The sequence below is a fragment of the Terrapene carolina genome, unplaced genomic scaffold (assembly GCF_002925995.2).
Source record: "Terrapene carolina triunguis isolate 2854851 unplaced genomic scaffold, T_m_triunguis-2.0 Scaffold33356, whole genome shotgun sequence".
NCBI classification, from domain to species: domain Eukaryota; kingdom Metazoa; phylum Chordata; order Testudines; family Emydidae; genus Terrapene; species Terrapene triunguis.
In genome coordinates this window covers 1,176,611-1,193,566 of record NW_020697707.1, presented here as the reverse complement: position 1 = coordinate 1,193,566, position 16,956 = coordinate 1,176,611, and the positions used below count along the sequence as shown (strand labels likewise).

Below are 16,956 nucleotides of genomic sequence, written 5' to 3'. Positions count from 1 at the left end.
CTCTGCCTTCAGAGCTGGGTGTCCAGCCAGCAGCCGCTGCTCTCTGCCCTGCCTTCAGAGCTCACCCCACCCCGAATACATTCTGTGCCCCCCAGTTTGAGAACTGAAAACTGTGGTGCTAGCAGCATGGCAGGGGAGAGCGAGCAGAGCCTGTGGGAGCATGAGCAGCCCGGTGGCGGGAGCCCTTCCTGATTGGGGAAGGGTGGCTATAGGGGGGCTAAGGCAAATTTTGGGGTGACTATAGCCCCGCAAGCCACCCCTAGCACTGCTCCTGTTGGTGTGGGCCCTGAGTCGCTGTAGATTGAATAGGCCCCCGTCCAATCTGAACTGGCTGTGTATACCTCCATCAAAGTCCTGGAATGCAAACAAAAGCGTGGGCTGGAGCCATTACGCAGCCTCGTTTGATGCCATTAGTGACAATGAAGGCTTCTGATGAGTCGGCACAGTCCATCATCCTGGCCACTGTGGAATAAGTGAATAACAGCAATCATCTTCTCCGGGCCACTAAGTGTATGAAGGAGTTTCCATAGGCCCTAGCGACTCATTGTGTCAAAGGCCTTGATCAGGTAGTTAAAGTCCCCCCACTTGGGTGGAAATTCATAATTCTGTATTCAGTGCTGGGTTTGAATGGTGTGTGGTAAATAAGGTTTAAGGCCACCTATTGAATGATGATAATAGAGTTATTGAATAACTACCTATTCACTGAAGGAGGCCGGGTCCTGTGGAAAAAATAGTATGTGATCACGTAATTAAAGTCTGTTTCATAAAATACATGGAAGTAAGGGGGTTAAATTAAGTTTGCACAGGCAGCCTTAATTCTGGCATTTCCTAACTTTTGAGTGCTTAACTTTGTCATGTGAATATGCTTTTAATGTAGTGGTTTTGGATGTTTTATATTAACTGTTGCACACAATGAAAATATTAATGAGGAATTCATTTGAATGTGTTTTGTTAACAAGCAGAAAGGTACAAAAAGTCTAGCGCACTCCAGAGGGAGACCCTTGTAAAGAGATATGGTTGAAGACATTTTGCTTTTGGTCTCATATCTCAAATATAAAATTATTGAACCATTTAAATATTAATCTTAGTCTATGAAATATCCAAGGCTTGATCTTCACTACAGACTTCTGTTGATAGGGCCTCCCAGCTGAACTCCTGGTGTAGTTTGCCTCAAAGAGCTTTGAAACCGTCTTGTTTCCCATTCATCCCAAGGTAGAGATGTATGTCCTCTGGCTCAGTCTGGTACCATGCAGGAGATCCAGCACCCGTACTCCCCGCGCCAATGTGTGCAGCCAATTATACTATGCAAAGGGCATGTAAAACCCTCCCACCTCAGCATGCTAATAGTTCAGCCCTATGCTGCACAGATGGAGAACATGGTGGCAAACTCATTGGGCAACATTTGCTGCTGCTGCAACCAGCTTCCGTGGGGTACAGTTGAGAGGGGGAGTCACAAAGGAGCCGGTCGTAGCTCCATGATTCTAGGGCCAGTTTGAGGCCAGCCAGGCACAGAGTAGAGCAACCTAGTGGGTGCTTTAATCCTCTCCAGCTGGTGATGTCCACAAGGGGGTCTCTAGGCACTGTCTTGATAGCAAGGACAAGTAATAATAAATGGTTTCTGATGGGGCGGATAGAGGTATTTCTCACTCTTGTTATTAGTTCTCAGGCTCGTAGATGTTGGATAAATTGTCAAGCTCTGGTCATTTACACCTGTGTACAGTGAGTGCAAATCAGAATCTTCTGCTCAGTGACATAGGTGTTTTTACAGGTATTTTGCACACAGGTCAATGCCTATGAGGTTCATATCAGTGGAGAATCAGGCTCTGTCTAGTTTGTTAGTGTGCTTAGCAGGCCTGGCTTCTATCTGAAACGTATGTAGTAAAGGTATCAGCTAAGTGCATCTCAATGTTCCACCTGGTACTAATTTTAACTGCACTTTTGTTTACAGCACATAGGTTTCTAATATTTGCCCCTTCACTCTGTGTTTGATTTAGCTAGTGCATCCACCTCCAAGGTATCTTTGGTTCAAAACGCTGGTCTGATGTCTACAGAAGAACACAGTCCTGTCTAGACACTGAACCAAACACTGAGCTTGGGATACAGTCTTTGATGGAGCCTCCTTCTGAGCAGCTGTGGCCATTGAGAAAAACAATGACAGAATGGGAAGGCACAGCAGGAATGACTGAAGCTGCAGGAGGAGCTGGTATCCCTGATAACAGGCCTTGACCACCACTTGGCACTCTGTGTGCCTGGCAGCGCAGCATGATTAGAATTGGGAGGAAGAGACTTTGGGCATCTTTCTTCTGCTTTACGGCCTTCTTTTTTCTTCTTGTTACACTCCAGGTACCGTTAATCCTCAGATTGGGTAGCTGCGGAGTTCTAGTCGGGGAAGGGAGGGAAAAGAGATGTATGTGGTTGCACTCCAACTGGTACACAATTCTGGCAGGACAAAGATGCCATTAAAGGCCCTGAATATTTTCATTAATAAATAACACTTTCAGAAGAATCCGTGTAAATAATTTCTATTAGTTGTGTACTTCACTGAGAGCACAGGGCTAGAGGGGAAAGGTAAATGAATTAATAACTTACTTACAAAACAAGGAGAAAAGACAAAACCCAAGGGCAAAGAATCAATGTGGGTAATAAGGGCTTAGAAAACTTTCAGTGACACTAATAATTATAGCATCTTATATAAAAAATGAAGACAAAAGGCCACAATTCATTTAAAGTCTGATCTTTCTACTTTTTTATTATTAATTATTATTATTAATAGGCATTCATCAGTAGCTCTTCTCCTCCAGACAAATGACATTTTGATGCATGTTTAAAGATGTCTAAAATCATTAATAAGTTTGGACTCAGCTACTGACTGCAAACTGTGGCCAGGAAGCTCTGACACAGTTGACAGAGTTGAGAAAGTGTTCTCAGAGCTGGGTGTCTCCCGGAGCATTGCCTCCAATGCATTGTCCTTCAATCATAGTATCACAAAACTCCTAAATCCTGGCTGTTTGGACCTGCAGCCATTCCATAGTAGCCCGGGGCTTGTCATCTCCCATGAGGTAGGCAGGGCCACCTGTTAAGTACTGGGACAGTAGACCACCAGGGAAACCTAGGCACTGCCGCGAATGGTGATGGTGACTCTTCCTTCCAAGTCTGTACTGACCCAATGGCCATTTATGGTGGTAGGAAGCACAGCGTCAGGCCAGCAAAAAAGTCTGATATGAAAGATAAATATGTTCATCTTTTTCCATGATATATAAATAATCTTACCTATTGCAGAGTATATTTAATTAGCGCATCTTTGGGCAGCAGAAAACAGGCCCATTCCTCCTGCAGTATCTTCAGGGCAGTTCCTCCTCTTCCCCTGGAGAAAGCTGGGGCTTCATTTCCCCTTTCCCACCCCAAAATTGTTCTTCGTCCTGCATTTTGCTGGTCCTCTTCTCCTGAAGTCTGAGACCCTCCTCTCTGCCCTCCAGGATCTCTCTCAGTCTGCTGTGTGCCCATTTCCTTCCACCCAGAGCAGCTGGGAGGAGAGCAGTGGGACGTGGTTCTGCCTCACACCATGCCAGCCGGCACAGCTGAACCAGCATGGCAGTATCTTAATTTGCTGCTGGCTTAGACTAGACTGGCCTTTATTAATAGACAGCAACCACGGCTAATGTAAGTCAGTCTTGGCTTGCAGTCAGACTCCTCTAGGCTGCAATCTCAATAGCTCTCACAAGCTAAGCAGGTTCATTTGGTCTGGCCAGGAGTTGAATTATATAATCATAGATATTAGAGTGTAACCCTCCCCCCTGCCCCCAACTATTAAGCAATCTCATCCTTCGCCCTGTGCACAAAGAACCATTTACAGTGCAACGTAACAAGGGTTTAGTGATCCTACAAAACCCTGCGGCAATTTTGTGTATTCTTGAGCGCCATCTACTTGCCCCTTATCTTGTAATTTCACTGTTTTCTGATACCTCCCTTTTCTAGAGCACGCCTGTAACAGGCAGGGCTAGTTTTAAAAATGGGCCACCCTCCATTTTGTAAGTCTTTACCAGACAGACAGCAGAAAGTATATTATAAACCACTGGGGCCCTCACCAGCTTCAAGCTGAATAATTTACTTTGTCTACTTAAATTCCCTTTACAGTTTCAAATGGGTATAGTATTTTTCACTTCCTATACTAAAACAGCCATGAAGTGCTGCTTAATGCTACTAAACAGCTGCCAACGTTCCCCAAGAGATGGCTGCGTTTCACTGACAAACTTTCCACAAGGAAATTAGCGTCTGCTAGCCAAACTCTGTGTCCCTGGCCATGCAAGTTATGATGTGTGTGTTTTTCTCCAAAGGTGGTTCTTGAACTGGGCAAGTCTGAAAGGAAGATAAAAGTCTCCAGTTTACAAGATGGTTCATTAAAACTGGAGGAGCAGCAGAAACATGCATATCAGTTTTTTAATAAACAGGAACTCTACAGCAATACCAGGAGAGTTTTAGATGCGGACAGATACCCTATCCTACTTTGGTGGTCCCCGCTGACTGGTGAGACTGGGAGGTTAGGTCAGTGTGGACAGGATGTCTGTTTCTTTACTATCAAGAGGACCTACCAGCATAATCACATGACAAAAGCCTTCCTCTTCTATGGTAAGGAATTGAGTCATTTTCAATGTGTGACTATTTCTCTGTTATTCCCCTGCTATTTCTCTGTTATAGATCAAGTACAGAGCAACTGTAAACCTCCACAGCAAAAGTTGTTAAAGTCTCTCTGATGACAAGTCGCAGAGAATCCTCCAGGGGCAGGGGTCGCAAGCTGGAGGATTCTCTGCGACTTGAAGTCTTTAAATCACGATCTGGAGACTTCAACAGCTGAGTTAAGGGAAAGTGGGTGGGTCAGCTTTTGTGGCCTGCATCATGCAGGAGGTCAGACTAGATGACCATATTGGTCCCTTCTGACCTTAAAGTCTATGAGACAAAGTGCACTGGCAAGTATCTGCACTTGCACCTAAAGTGCAGTTCGACTCTGAAAAGTGATCCTGTGAAATGGCGTTGTGGAATTACTTGTGTATTGTCTCTCGCTGACTTCTCGATCAAATGTGCTCGGTTTACATGTGACATGGACATTCTTCTCCCTGCCAGTCCTGAAAACTCAGCCCCAGATCTGAGAGTCAAGCTTGTTCCTTTCCTAGCCTCGCCCATTTGTCTTATGTGATACCACGCCATTCCCTTCCATGCCAAAGGGGTAACTAGTTGACTGTGAGTGGAACTCACTAAACAATTATCATTGACGATGCTCAAAGAGTAGAATCTAGTTCTCTCTCTGAGCCGTGTTGGCTCTGCAGTCAAAAGCAGAAACAACATTTTTGTCACTAATGTAAGCAGATATAACTCAAAATACATCAGTTAAGAAGCTGCAATTTGTACAGAGTTTCTTTTTAGAGAAAAACTGCATTTTATGCATTTCGTGCAAGGAAGATTTTTTTATTCTCTGACTGTAGGCTGCCGTCAACTAAAATATCTGATATTAGAAGACTATTTCAGGGTTCAGTACCTTGATTCATTAGCTCAGGGGGGCGCATGTGGTTTTTTGGTTGTTTTTTATTTTTTTTACAAAATGTGAACCACAGGAAACAAATGGCTTGTGATAATCAGTTAGCTTTATTTAACTGCAAACTTCCCACCTCTTCCATTCTGAGAGCTCTACACGACACCCAATTCCAAAGGGTAAGTAGGTCAGTTTCGTCTATTAGTGAGGCTGTGCTGAAGCATGAATGGGAAGAAAAAATTAGCAAAGGAATCAAAAGCTGACCCATTTTAAATAAAAGGAAACCAAAGCTTACATCACATGTATACTATAAAGTCTGTGATATTTCTGGCCTATGACAGTGCTTCTGTTTGCCACCCCCAGCTCTAACAGAAATACAAGTGGCTCATTGTACCAAGCTTGGGGAGATGATTAAATATACTTAATTAAATTGGAATGAATATATTAGCAAAAAGATCCTCCAAGTCCTTTTTTTAAAATCATGATGACAGTGCACATTTTGAAACCTTTTGCAAAGGCAAATTCAAAAACGTTTGGTTTTAAAATAGCAGGGAATAATCTATCACTGGCAGTCAAGCCAGACTCCAAGCTCGCCTATTATATTAAATGCGGAAAAGAAACCCTATGTTAATGCAAGGTTGTCACATATTTAAACATAGGAAAGTTAAGGAATGCATAAAGCAAGCTCTCATATTAGCATTAACTTGCCTTTATTGTACATTCTGGTTAAGCTTTTCAGAAGGGCAGCCATCTCTTGGAGGTTGCAGTTTACTACTGTGAAGTTTACACCTGCCATTGTCTTGTGGGTGGAAATCTGGGTGTTTGTATCTCAAGATCTCAACCTGCGGGCCGCTTGCAGCCCAGTCAGCACAGAGCTGTGGCCCATGTGACATCCTCATGGCCATACAGATGCGGCCCACAATGGTAAATAGGTTGCGAACCACAGCTCTAGATACCTGCCAGGGAATTGCATCCTCAAAGGAGAAGCGTCCCTGCTCTGCCTCTGAAATTTTTGCCTGTGGATATTCAGAAGATTTTGTGCCTTAAAGTGAAAGAAGAAGGTGCTTTTCGGTGGAATTGCTTTCCTAGCAATACTTGCTTTTGTTTATGGCGAGTCATCCCTCTTTACTCTCCCAGGCATCCTGTGTGGGTGATGTCTCGAAAGAGGCACTGCTGACCTGTCACAGAGGCCCACTCCTCTCCTCAGAGCTCAGGGTTCTGTTCAAAGGTGGAGAGATTTTACGCCTGCCCTTGGGAGGGTTTCCATGCAGTTCCCTTTTAAAAACTGGGATCACAGCGTTTACATTTGCAGGGAGAGCTCCTGCTTCCTGTGGATTTAGGAGCCAACTAAGGGTATGTCTCCACTGCAGTCAGAGATGTGATTGAAGCTAGGGTAGCCATTCTGGCTAGCTTTAATGACAAAAATAGCGGTATAGCTGTGGAGGAATGGACCCCAGCGTGGGCTAGTAATGTGACTATGTACGTACGGTCCCACATGTGCTGATACCCGTGCTTTGCATTTACATTGCTATTTTTAGCCACACTAGCGCAAGTAAAGCCAGCTCAGGTATATCTCTTCTAGCTTCAGTCACACCCCGGATTGCAGTGGAGACAAACCCTCAGAAGGTTCTGCCAGGAGCCAAGGTACCGGCTGCTAGAAGTGAACCTTTTGGCGGGGGTAGCGTCCCCACTACCAAAGCCGCAGACATGAGAATTCTAAGGGTATGTCTACACGGCAGTTATGGAGTGTGATTGCAGCTGATGTGGACATGCCCAAACGAGCTTTAATCCAGCTGGCTTGAGCACTGGAGCTGAGAAGCCAGGCAGCGCATGCTCAGTATAGGCTGGCCGTGCAGCTTAACTGCTCTGGTACCTGAGCTAGCTAGATGAAATCTACCTCGGGTATGTCTACACGAGCTGAAACGGCACCCAGTGACTGCAGTGTAGACATACCTTAAGAGCCAGGGGAGTTCTGCCCTGTCTACCCTTGGGGGATGAGACCCTGTGTGCAAGGTGCCTTCAAAGGAGCAGAGCCTTTTCATATCCCCCATTCCCCTCTGCACTTTGCCACGTATTACGGGTTTCCTAATTAATACTTGGGAAAACACTCATAATTATAGTCTCCAATCTTGTTCCACCTTCATCTCATCATAATCTTATTAATTCCTCTTTGTCCCACAGTGGTAGGTACTTTCATCATCTCTTTAATCCTTAAAAGTTCTTTGTCTACCAGCTTGACCAAGATTAAGTGTGTGCTATTGGAATCAATCATTTCAGGGCTTTTACCTCGAGTACAGGCTTCCCTTTGCCTAATTCTCCTCTTCTCAGTCAGTTTTACACTCCCCTTTCCACTCCCTCTGCTTTCTCACATCCTCTTTATAGTCCCGTTTTTCTTGACACCTCCTCAAAGAGGAAGTGTACATGTAAAAGCCAGCGAAGTCAAGGTTACTCAGAAGTCTATGGTATTTCACTATCCTCTACTCTTTAGCTCTTTCTAACACCACTTGAAAGCATGTTTTAAAAATAAAATAGCCCTCATGAGCTACTGTTCTAATAATTCACTTCCACTGCGAGCAGCTCACATCGCAATAACACAGCGAAAACAGAGAAAATGAGGATCATTTTCCTATGTGCAGTATGATGCCTCATTGTGGGAACATATGGTCACCACACAGAATCACATGTAAAAAGAAGAGGATACAGAAGGCTTTAGCTCCCCCAAATACCATCCATTGTCATTTATGGCTCTTGCACTATTGGTATTAGGATTTTATACTGCCACCCATCACTGTAGGAGCTGGTTGGATTGAAGGGAGTGCCATTCTTATGATGGGAAGTCTTTTTCAAAGAATCAGGTCTTGCTGCGTTTCCTAAAGATGGTCAGACTTTGGCTTCACCTGATGACCTCTGGACGTTGTTTCATGGCCAGATCCCCTCGATGGACAATAATGATTAAAATATCATCTTAAACTATAATAAAATAATATATACCGTAGTCTCCAACCAATAAGGAGTTGTCCTAATATAATTTTTTTAAGCACTTTGCAGTTAATCCTAAAACACAAATCACAGACTAATCAAATGAACTTCACACAAAAAATCCTGGAGCGAGAGTGTCTGATTTACCACCATGCTCTGGCTGCTTTGGGTCATTCTAGTGATGCAAAGCAGCCAAAAACCCAGGCTAAGGGGACAGTTGAAAGGCCAAGTTTATGGCTACTTTGCATTGCTGGAGTAGTCTGAGTGAATCTGTCCCAAATTTCCATTTGTATGGATTAATTCTCTTATCTGTTATAACTCCTGGATATTTGGTTACTAAAGCTTTTTGGAATAATGTCTTACTTTTTCTTTCAGAGTAGCAGCCGTGTTAGTCTGTATCTGCAAAAGAACAGGAGTACTTGTGGCACCTTAGAGACTAAATAAATTTGTTAGTCTCTAAGGTGCCACAAGTACTCCTGTTCTTTCTACTTTTTCTTATCCTTGGGGGTTGGGGAAAGTACAGTTACTTTAAAGGTAAATGGACACAAGCTCCAATAAGCATGTGTAATTATTGGGGTTACTGTGTACCCCAAACCTTAGGGGTGCCACTAGCATGCCTGGTGTACCACATTTTGCAGGCAAGCACAGTAGGTGCTTCAGCAGGTAGGCCTTGTAGGCGCTAGCCCTGGTGGGACCCAATAGCCAATCAGACACATGGCTACGGAAAGGTTTTTACTAGGGCTGGCAGGAAAGGAGAAAGGTTGCCGATACCCTGGATACAGAGGCTTAGTTACAGTTCAAAGTGAGCAATTGTGGTTCTTGTTTGGGCCCCTGTGGGCAGTCCAGTTGAGAGGCAGGGCGCTTTAGGCCTAGTGCCTGGGGTGCCCTCTCCAGTCCAGTCTGTACTCAAGCAAATAAGCATCTGCAGGCTTCCAAGCCAGGCTCAGTTAGTGTCCCTCATTGCACTGGCTCCCTGCCCAGCTGCTGCTGCTCCTCCAAAAGCCCCACAGAGACCTGCACCCAGCTATGATGTCCAGCAGTCACAGCCTGTCCATTTGTGGCCCTGTCAACAGTTCCCAAGGCGTCTCTTCAGCTTCCTGCCACTAAGTGGCTCCCACTTCTGAGTCCCAAACAGGGCCCTGCCACATCCTCGTTCAGGACCTTACCTGGCCAGGGGAAGGGGATGTACAGTGAGGAGGAGGCGGACAGGAGTTGAAGTCCCCAGCTTTGCAGATCCACCACACATGATTCACCTTTATGGTAACTCATATGCTCCAAGGCCTGTAATCTGAGAACTTGGTTATACAAGAACATGTGGTACAGATACCCACATCCTCACTCTAGTGTTTATTGTTGTGCTGTAATTGTTGGTTTCATAATTATGACTATTGTATCTGGAATTTTATTTTGACTCTGTGGCCCATCGTTCCAGAGAAGAAAGCAATCCTCTTATTTCTAAGTGTCTTACAACAATTAAAGATAATAACAAGTCCACTAAAATGCAAAATTAACACAACCCTTTTCAGCCTATCTAAAACACTGCTATTCCATTACAGAGTTTACTGGAAATATTAAGAGGCCAGTTGTGCCACCTTTACTTATGGTGAGTAGTACCTTACTACAGGACTAGACCTTTTGCAGTCAACAGAACCTTACTACACATACAATCATATTCATTGTGAGTAACAGTGGCACAGCTAGGCCCGAAGTAAATTACAAGGGCCTTTTACAGTGATTAAAAATATTTTTTTTCCTAGTTCAATATATTAAGGATATGGCTAGTAACATTATTTGTGTTTGTCTAGGTACTGACTTTAATATAGATAGCTTACCCCTCCCTCGTAAACGCCATCACGACTGGGCCCTTTTCCATGAAGAGTCGCCCAAAAACAACTACAAGCTCTTCCACAAACCTACCATCACCTTGTTCAACCATACAGCTACCTTCAGTCGCCACTCCCATCTGCCGCTGACTACTCAGTATCTGGAGGGCATAGAGGTCATAAAGTCTCTGAGATACATGGTTCCGTTGCAAAAGAAGAATAGCTTGAGAAAAGGACTTGCACCGCTTGTGTACGTGCAGTCCGATTGCGACCCTCCTTCAGACCGGGACAGCTACGTACGTGAGCTGATGAGCTACATCCAGGTGGACGCCTATGGTGAATGCTTGCATAATAGAGACCTTCCCCAGCACCTCAAAAACCCAGCCGCCATGGATGACGGTAACTTCTATAGAATACTTGCTCAGTACAAATTCATTCTTGCTTTTGAAAACGCAGTTTGCGAGGATTACATCACTGAAAAGCTCTGGAGGCCCCTCAAGTTGGGAGTGGTACCAGTGTACTATGGGTCCCCCAGCATTACAGACTGGCTTCCTAGCAATAAGAGTGCAATCCTTGTAACAAGATTTTCACATCCCAGGGAGCTGGCGCACTACATCAAGGCACTGGATACAAATGACAAAGAGTACGAGGCCTACCTAGAATGGAAAGTGAAAGGGGCCATCTCCAATCAACGACTGCTCGCTGCTATCCAAGAACGCAAATGGGGAGTCCAGGATATCACGCAGGACAATTATATTGATGTGTTTGAGTGTATGGTGTGTAATAGGGTGTGGGAAAACATCAGAAGGCAGGAAAAGGTACTCATAACTCTCATTGGGTTTGGGGTTGTTTTCTTTTAAGTATAGCTAGCTTTGGCGAACAGAATCTGACTGATCTTCCAGCAAGGCTAAAACTCCGGTGCCATGCTGACATACACAGACTGATATACACTTTATTAGAGAACACTGCCTCATAAGTTCAGTAGTTACAATCATGAGGGGCCACTTGTTAGGGTCAGAGAGTAGTTCTGTCTCCTGGGCCTCTCTCCTGGGATTACTGGTTGTGGTGGATTTTTCTGATAGGGACACAGCACACCTGGAATTAAACTGAAACCACAAACTCATTTAATGTCTGCCTCAATCATCACGCAGTAAAGATGGGCAGCCACCTTTTCAAAAGTGGCCACTGATTGTAGATTCCACAGCAGTTTAGGTGTCCAATTTCAAGCACCAAGAATGGAGGTGCCCAAAATCTATTTTGAATTTTTTCCCCTTGGTCATTTATCAATATGGATTGAATTATTTTTACATCTGCTTATCCAAATCAGGAACTTTGCTTACATTTACATTATCACACAATCTGGCTTGTGATACTGTATCTCCTCTGCTGTTTTCTACTGCGGCAGTCTGAACTGTAGCGCTTTCTCATCAACCAGCAAGGGGAGACAGAAAACTCTTAGGAAGATGAACTGTACTCCTATGGAAAATGGGACTAAGAATACTCATGTTGTTTTCAGCTACTTGTCTGTTGATCATTAGTTAAATGGGAGTAAAAATTTTGCCATGCAAGTTATTGAGCATTCAGCTTATCTAGGATTGTCAGTTCTATGGAGCCTTTAACCTACTCTGCAAATTTCTGGTCAGACAACCTCTTTTTTGCTTAACCATGCAAGTGTAGGAAGCAGGTGTAGGAGAGAGTAACTATAGAACTGAAAGCTGAGATTCTCCTAGTTCCCACATTGCTAGGTCTCCCTAATCAAGGAGGCTTCCAGGACCAAAAGGCCCGCTGAGTTCACCAGTGCCTGCTTCATAGCTCCTATCACACAATGCATATTGAAATGATAACAATTAATTGCTAAACTCTTAAAGTCAGAATCTCAGCTGGTATAAATCAGCGCAGCTCTGTCCAAGTCAAGAGAACATCACCAATTTCTATGAGCTGAGGCTTTGGCTATTCTCTGATCCTGATCCATTGAAATCAGTGGGAGCTTTGCTAATGACTGCAATGAGCATAGGATCAGACCCCAGAGCAGGGATTAGAATATGGTGCTGAAATGACTCAGTGGATTGGTAGCTACAGGGAACCCTTCGCAGTTAGGTTGTCAGTTCGGTGTAGCCCAATTCTGTCTCATCTGGAAGCTTTTACCATCTGATTCCTTTTTTTGGTGGCCTATATGAAAACTAATTTGGTTTCAGTCCCGTTCCCAGTGAAGAGATGTCTCCCTTCCGAAAATCAGCGCCATGACTGCCACTCTCATGGATGTGAGAGAGACAACGAAGTAATATCTTCTATTGGACCAACGTCTGTTGGTGGAAGAGACAAGCATTTGAGCTGACACAGTGTCCTGAAGAAAAGCTCTGGGAAGCTTGAAAGCGTCTCTCTTCAACCAACAGAAGCTGGTCCAATAAAAGGACCAACCAGCTTGTGTCTCTCATATCCCAACATGGCTACAACAACACTGCAAACAACTCATGTGGATGGGCAGGGAAACCAACCTACTCTTTCACTCTTCAGGGCATCATTAAGGTACATCCTGCAGGGCAGGGTAGGGAAGTTTTCGGTTTCACTGCATGTGCTATGCCCATTCTATCAAAGCAGTCAGGCAGGATACAGTACAGAGCATGAACTTCACAAAGAGGTGTTCCTACGGTGCAAGGAACAGTGAAATATTCTTTCACTGAGAAAGAGAATTCGGGAGGGGGTAGAATACTACTAATCAGTGCAGCTATCCATGACCTGGAGTCTAATTAAACCCTTCCTGTGTTTCTCCTCCATTGCCAGGGATTGCCACCCAGGAGATGGAACGCACAGGTTAACCACCTGAGTTGCCCAAAACCTGAGGCTTTCTTGTTCTCCTCTCCAAACATACGCTGGACATCTCTGCAAGAGATGTGGATACCAAGCTTTGAACAATCCAAGAAAGAAGCCCAAGCACTGAGACAGCTGGTGGAAAGGAATATGAACTTTACAGCTCAGGAATTTTGGACACTTGTATTCAAAGAAGAAACACGATAGGCTATCACACAGAGTGAGCTCCCCAAAGGAGTCAGATATGTAATAGTCTTTTGCACGATGCCTTAACATTTGTAGGTCAGTAAGTACAGGAAGGAGTTACATTGTCCTGTAAGATAGAATGTAATAGGTACAGTACTCAGTAAGTACTGATAAACTACAGAATTACCCTCAGCGGTCTTTTAAAAACTGTATTTTGATACTAATTGTCATTAGCTTGGACATTTGAGCATTAAGACCCCTACTCAGGAAGGTGCTTAATGCACATGCCTGATTTTAAGCATATGAGTAGTCCCAGTGAAGCGAATGGCACCATAGTCACTTGCTTAGTATCAGGCCCTTCCTTGCAGGCCTAGCAGAACCAGGCCCTTTGCCTTCTCTGATCCAAGCTCCCACATGCTGGGTTGACACTCACAGGCTATGGAATAGTTTATACAATCACATAGGTGTGACCTCTGTGGCAGAGTGCCTTTGAGGCAGGTGTAGCGATCAGGCCTGCTGCTCAGTATGTCTATTTATCATCAGTCCCCTTGGCATTCACAGTTTGAGTTCGGACTTGGCAAGCTAAAACGTCCTGAGGCTGAGTAGGAATGTAAAATGCATCAGTATTTAGCACTGGGAAACTCCATCTGCTACTGCCCGGGGACAGAAAGAATGAAAAATGCTGGGTAAGATTTAACCACCATCTCCTGTTTAAAACATAGAACCGTATGAATTTTTGCCCTCCAGGGGGGGTCACTCCAGACTAATTAATTCAGTTTATTCTGTGGTAATCTATTTTCATTCACTTAGACAATAATAGCCACACAAAGATGAAAGGATGCGATTGGGTGAAGCAGGGATTAAATGAAGGGCCTGATCCTGCTGCAAAGCCTTACCTATGTCGACACTAGAAATGCTACAGTGGCACAGCTGCAACAGAGCTGTCACAGAGCCGAAGTGCCTAGTCCTCGATAGGATCAAACCCGTGAAGCATATCGGATATCAATAGGTATGTCTACACTGCAAAAATAAGCCCTCCAAACCAAACCAAATCAAAACTGTGCAACGAGTCTCAGAGCCTGAGTCAACTGCGGGACTTGTGCTACGGGGCTCAAAATAGCAGACGAGGCGTTCCCGCTCAGTCTGGAGCCCGGACTCTGAGACCAGCCCAAGTGGGAACATCTACACTACTATTTTTAGCCCTGTTGCATGAGCCCAAGTCAGTTGACTCAGGCTCAGACTGGCTGCCTTGTTTTTGGTTTGCCGTGTAGACGTACCCTTACATGCAATCTTCAAAAAATTGCCCGTTTTACCTTTTAACATAACACCAACAGCTGTAAAATATTGCTTTGTTTTCTCTCTCTCTCTTTTTTTTAAAGAAGCTGTGAAGAGGGTTAATGCTGGAATGATCAGGCCATCTGAGAGCGATGAACTAAGCATAAAGTAGGAGAACAATGGAGCGACTAACTTAGAAATCTTACACTGAATCAATGACTAAGAAAGTAATTAAAGAAATCCAATATAAGAATTCCTGTGTTCATTTCTGTGCAGCACGGGCCCTGGTCACACTGCGGGTGAATGACTGGGCTCTCTCCTGCACACAGAATGCTCAGATGGGGTGGCACCCATTGGAGATTCAGCCAAATCCGTTCTCGTGCGAGGCATTAGAGCAGGGGTCGGCAACCTTTCAGAAGTGCTGTGCCGAGTCTTCATTTAATCACTCTGATTTAAGGTTTTGCGTGCCAGTCATACATTTTAATGTTTTTAGAAGGTCTCTTTCTATAAGTTTATAATATATAACTAAACTATTGTTGTATGTAAAGTAAATACGGTTTTTAAAATGTTTAAGAAGCTTTATTTAAAATTAAATTAAAATGCAGAGCTCCCCGGACCAGTGGCCAGGACCCAGGCAGTGTGAGTGCCACTGAAAATCAGCTTGAAGGCGATAGGTGCTGCACACTTATGTGTGAGATGCCTTTTACCAGTCATCAGCCCTGTGTCTGCCTGCCAAGAAATATGGTGATATAGTGAGTGGTCTCCCATCTGCCTTTATGGCAGTGGATTGGGAAGAACAGCACATGGGGCATCTCTGTTTGGGCCTTAAGACATCGACTGTCCACCCCAACACATTCCTTCCATCTGCTCTCCCGAGCAACGAAGTATAGCCAGGGTGGATAAAAAGCAATGATTTTTTTAAAAAAATCAAAAAATCAGATTTTTTTTATTTAAATCGGATTTTTTTGATAAAATGTTTTTTTGAGGAAAAAACCTATCTAAAGATAATTTTAATTAAGCTACATTATAGCTCAAAGATATCTCATCATGGAATACGGATTATAAATTCTAATTCTATAGTATGAGACAATATATTCATGTAATGTTTAAGAAAGTTTTGTAAATGAGTTCCAATAGTTCATGGATTAGGGACTCAATCTTATGGGGCTCCAGGGGCTTCTGTTTAGATTATTTAGGTTAAGCTTTCTATCTACCCAATGGGACTCAGTGCTCAGTCTAGAAGATTCCATCAGAGATACTTAGTTTTGCAGTTCTCTAACTGTGGATTTGTGTCTCCAGAGATAACATGCTTGTTAACAGCCAAAATGTTTTAAAATAAATAAATAAATAAATAAATATATAGAAGTGAGAAATAACAGATCTCAACCCTATTGTCCCTCTTCAAAATTGTGTACACAGAGTCAATTCCTTACCTCTCTCTAAAAGTGCAAAGTTTCAAAAAGTTCAATGAATAGAAGATTGTTGGGGGCGGAATAGATCTGGACAAGGAGAAGAAGACTGGAGATAAATGTGAGAAGGGAGGGACAGGCAGTAGAAACAAAAGTGAAACTGTTTGAGCAGCATATTCCAGAAGTCTTGATGTCTTTCTGAGTTGTAGCCTTCATTGATTTGAGATCTACCATAGCATTCTCTCACTAGAAGGGAAAACCTATAATGGCAACAGGCCGTAAAAGAGACCCAGTTTGGGAATATTTTAATGAAGTTCCTCTACTTGTGAAGAATATGTATTAAGGTTATAACAACCAACAAGAATGCACTTTTATGTAGAAATCCATGATTAAATCGAGTCTTCCTGACTAGTGATTTAAATCAAATCCACCCTGAGTATAGCATGTGGCTTCAGCTACTTCTCCACAGAAGCACGAAGCAAGTGGTCATGCCTAGAGAGTAGCCCTGTGTAATGCATCTTGGGATCTGGCCGCATGCTCTACTCTATGTAATGATTATACTTCATATATCAAACTAAACAGAGTGTAAATTAAATATTTTCCAAATTAAAAAAAAATGTTCCACAAAGTAACCCCCGCATCAGAGTTGTTATTAATGGTTTCCAATCCTGCTGGAAAGGCATAACAAGTGGGGTTCCGCAGGGGTCTGTTTTGGGACCGGCTCTGTTCAATATCTTCATTAACGACTTAGATATTGGCATAGAAAGTAAGCTTATTAAGTTTGCAGATGATACCAAACTGGGAGGGATTGCAACTGCTTTGGAGGACAGGGTCATGATTCAAAATGATCTGGACAAATTGGAGAAATGGTCTGAGGTAAACAGGATGAAGTTTAACAAAGACAAATGCAAAGTGCTCCACTTAGGAAGGAACAATCAGTTTCACACATACA

General features: G+C 43.6%; 1 protein-coding gene across 1 annotated transcript in view; it reads left to right on the top strand.

The window, feature by feature from the left end:
• Nucleotides 1-14,078, top strand: part of LOC112114289 (alpha-(1,3)-fucosyltransferase 10) — a 16,203-nt gene extending 2,125 nt beyond the window's left edge. Inside the window, exons 2-5 of the mRNA XM_024210938.2 lie at nt 1,995-2,343; nt 4,335-4,626; nt 10,309-11,144; nt 13,108-14,078. Of these exons, the coding sequence (XP_024066706.1) occupies nt 2,263-2,343; nt 4,335-4,626; nt 10,309-11,144; nt 13,108-13,341 (1,443 nt within the window). The 5' untranslated portion in view covers nt 1,995-2,262 and the 3' untranslated portion in view covers nt 13,342-14,078. The remainder of the gene's footprint in view (nt 1-1,994; nt 2,344-4,334; nt 4,627-10,308; nt 11,145-13,107) is intronic.
• The last annotated feature ends 2,878 nt before the right edge of the window (nt 14,079-16,956 follow it).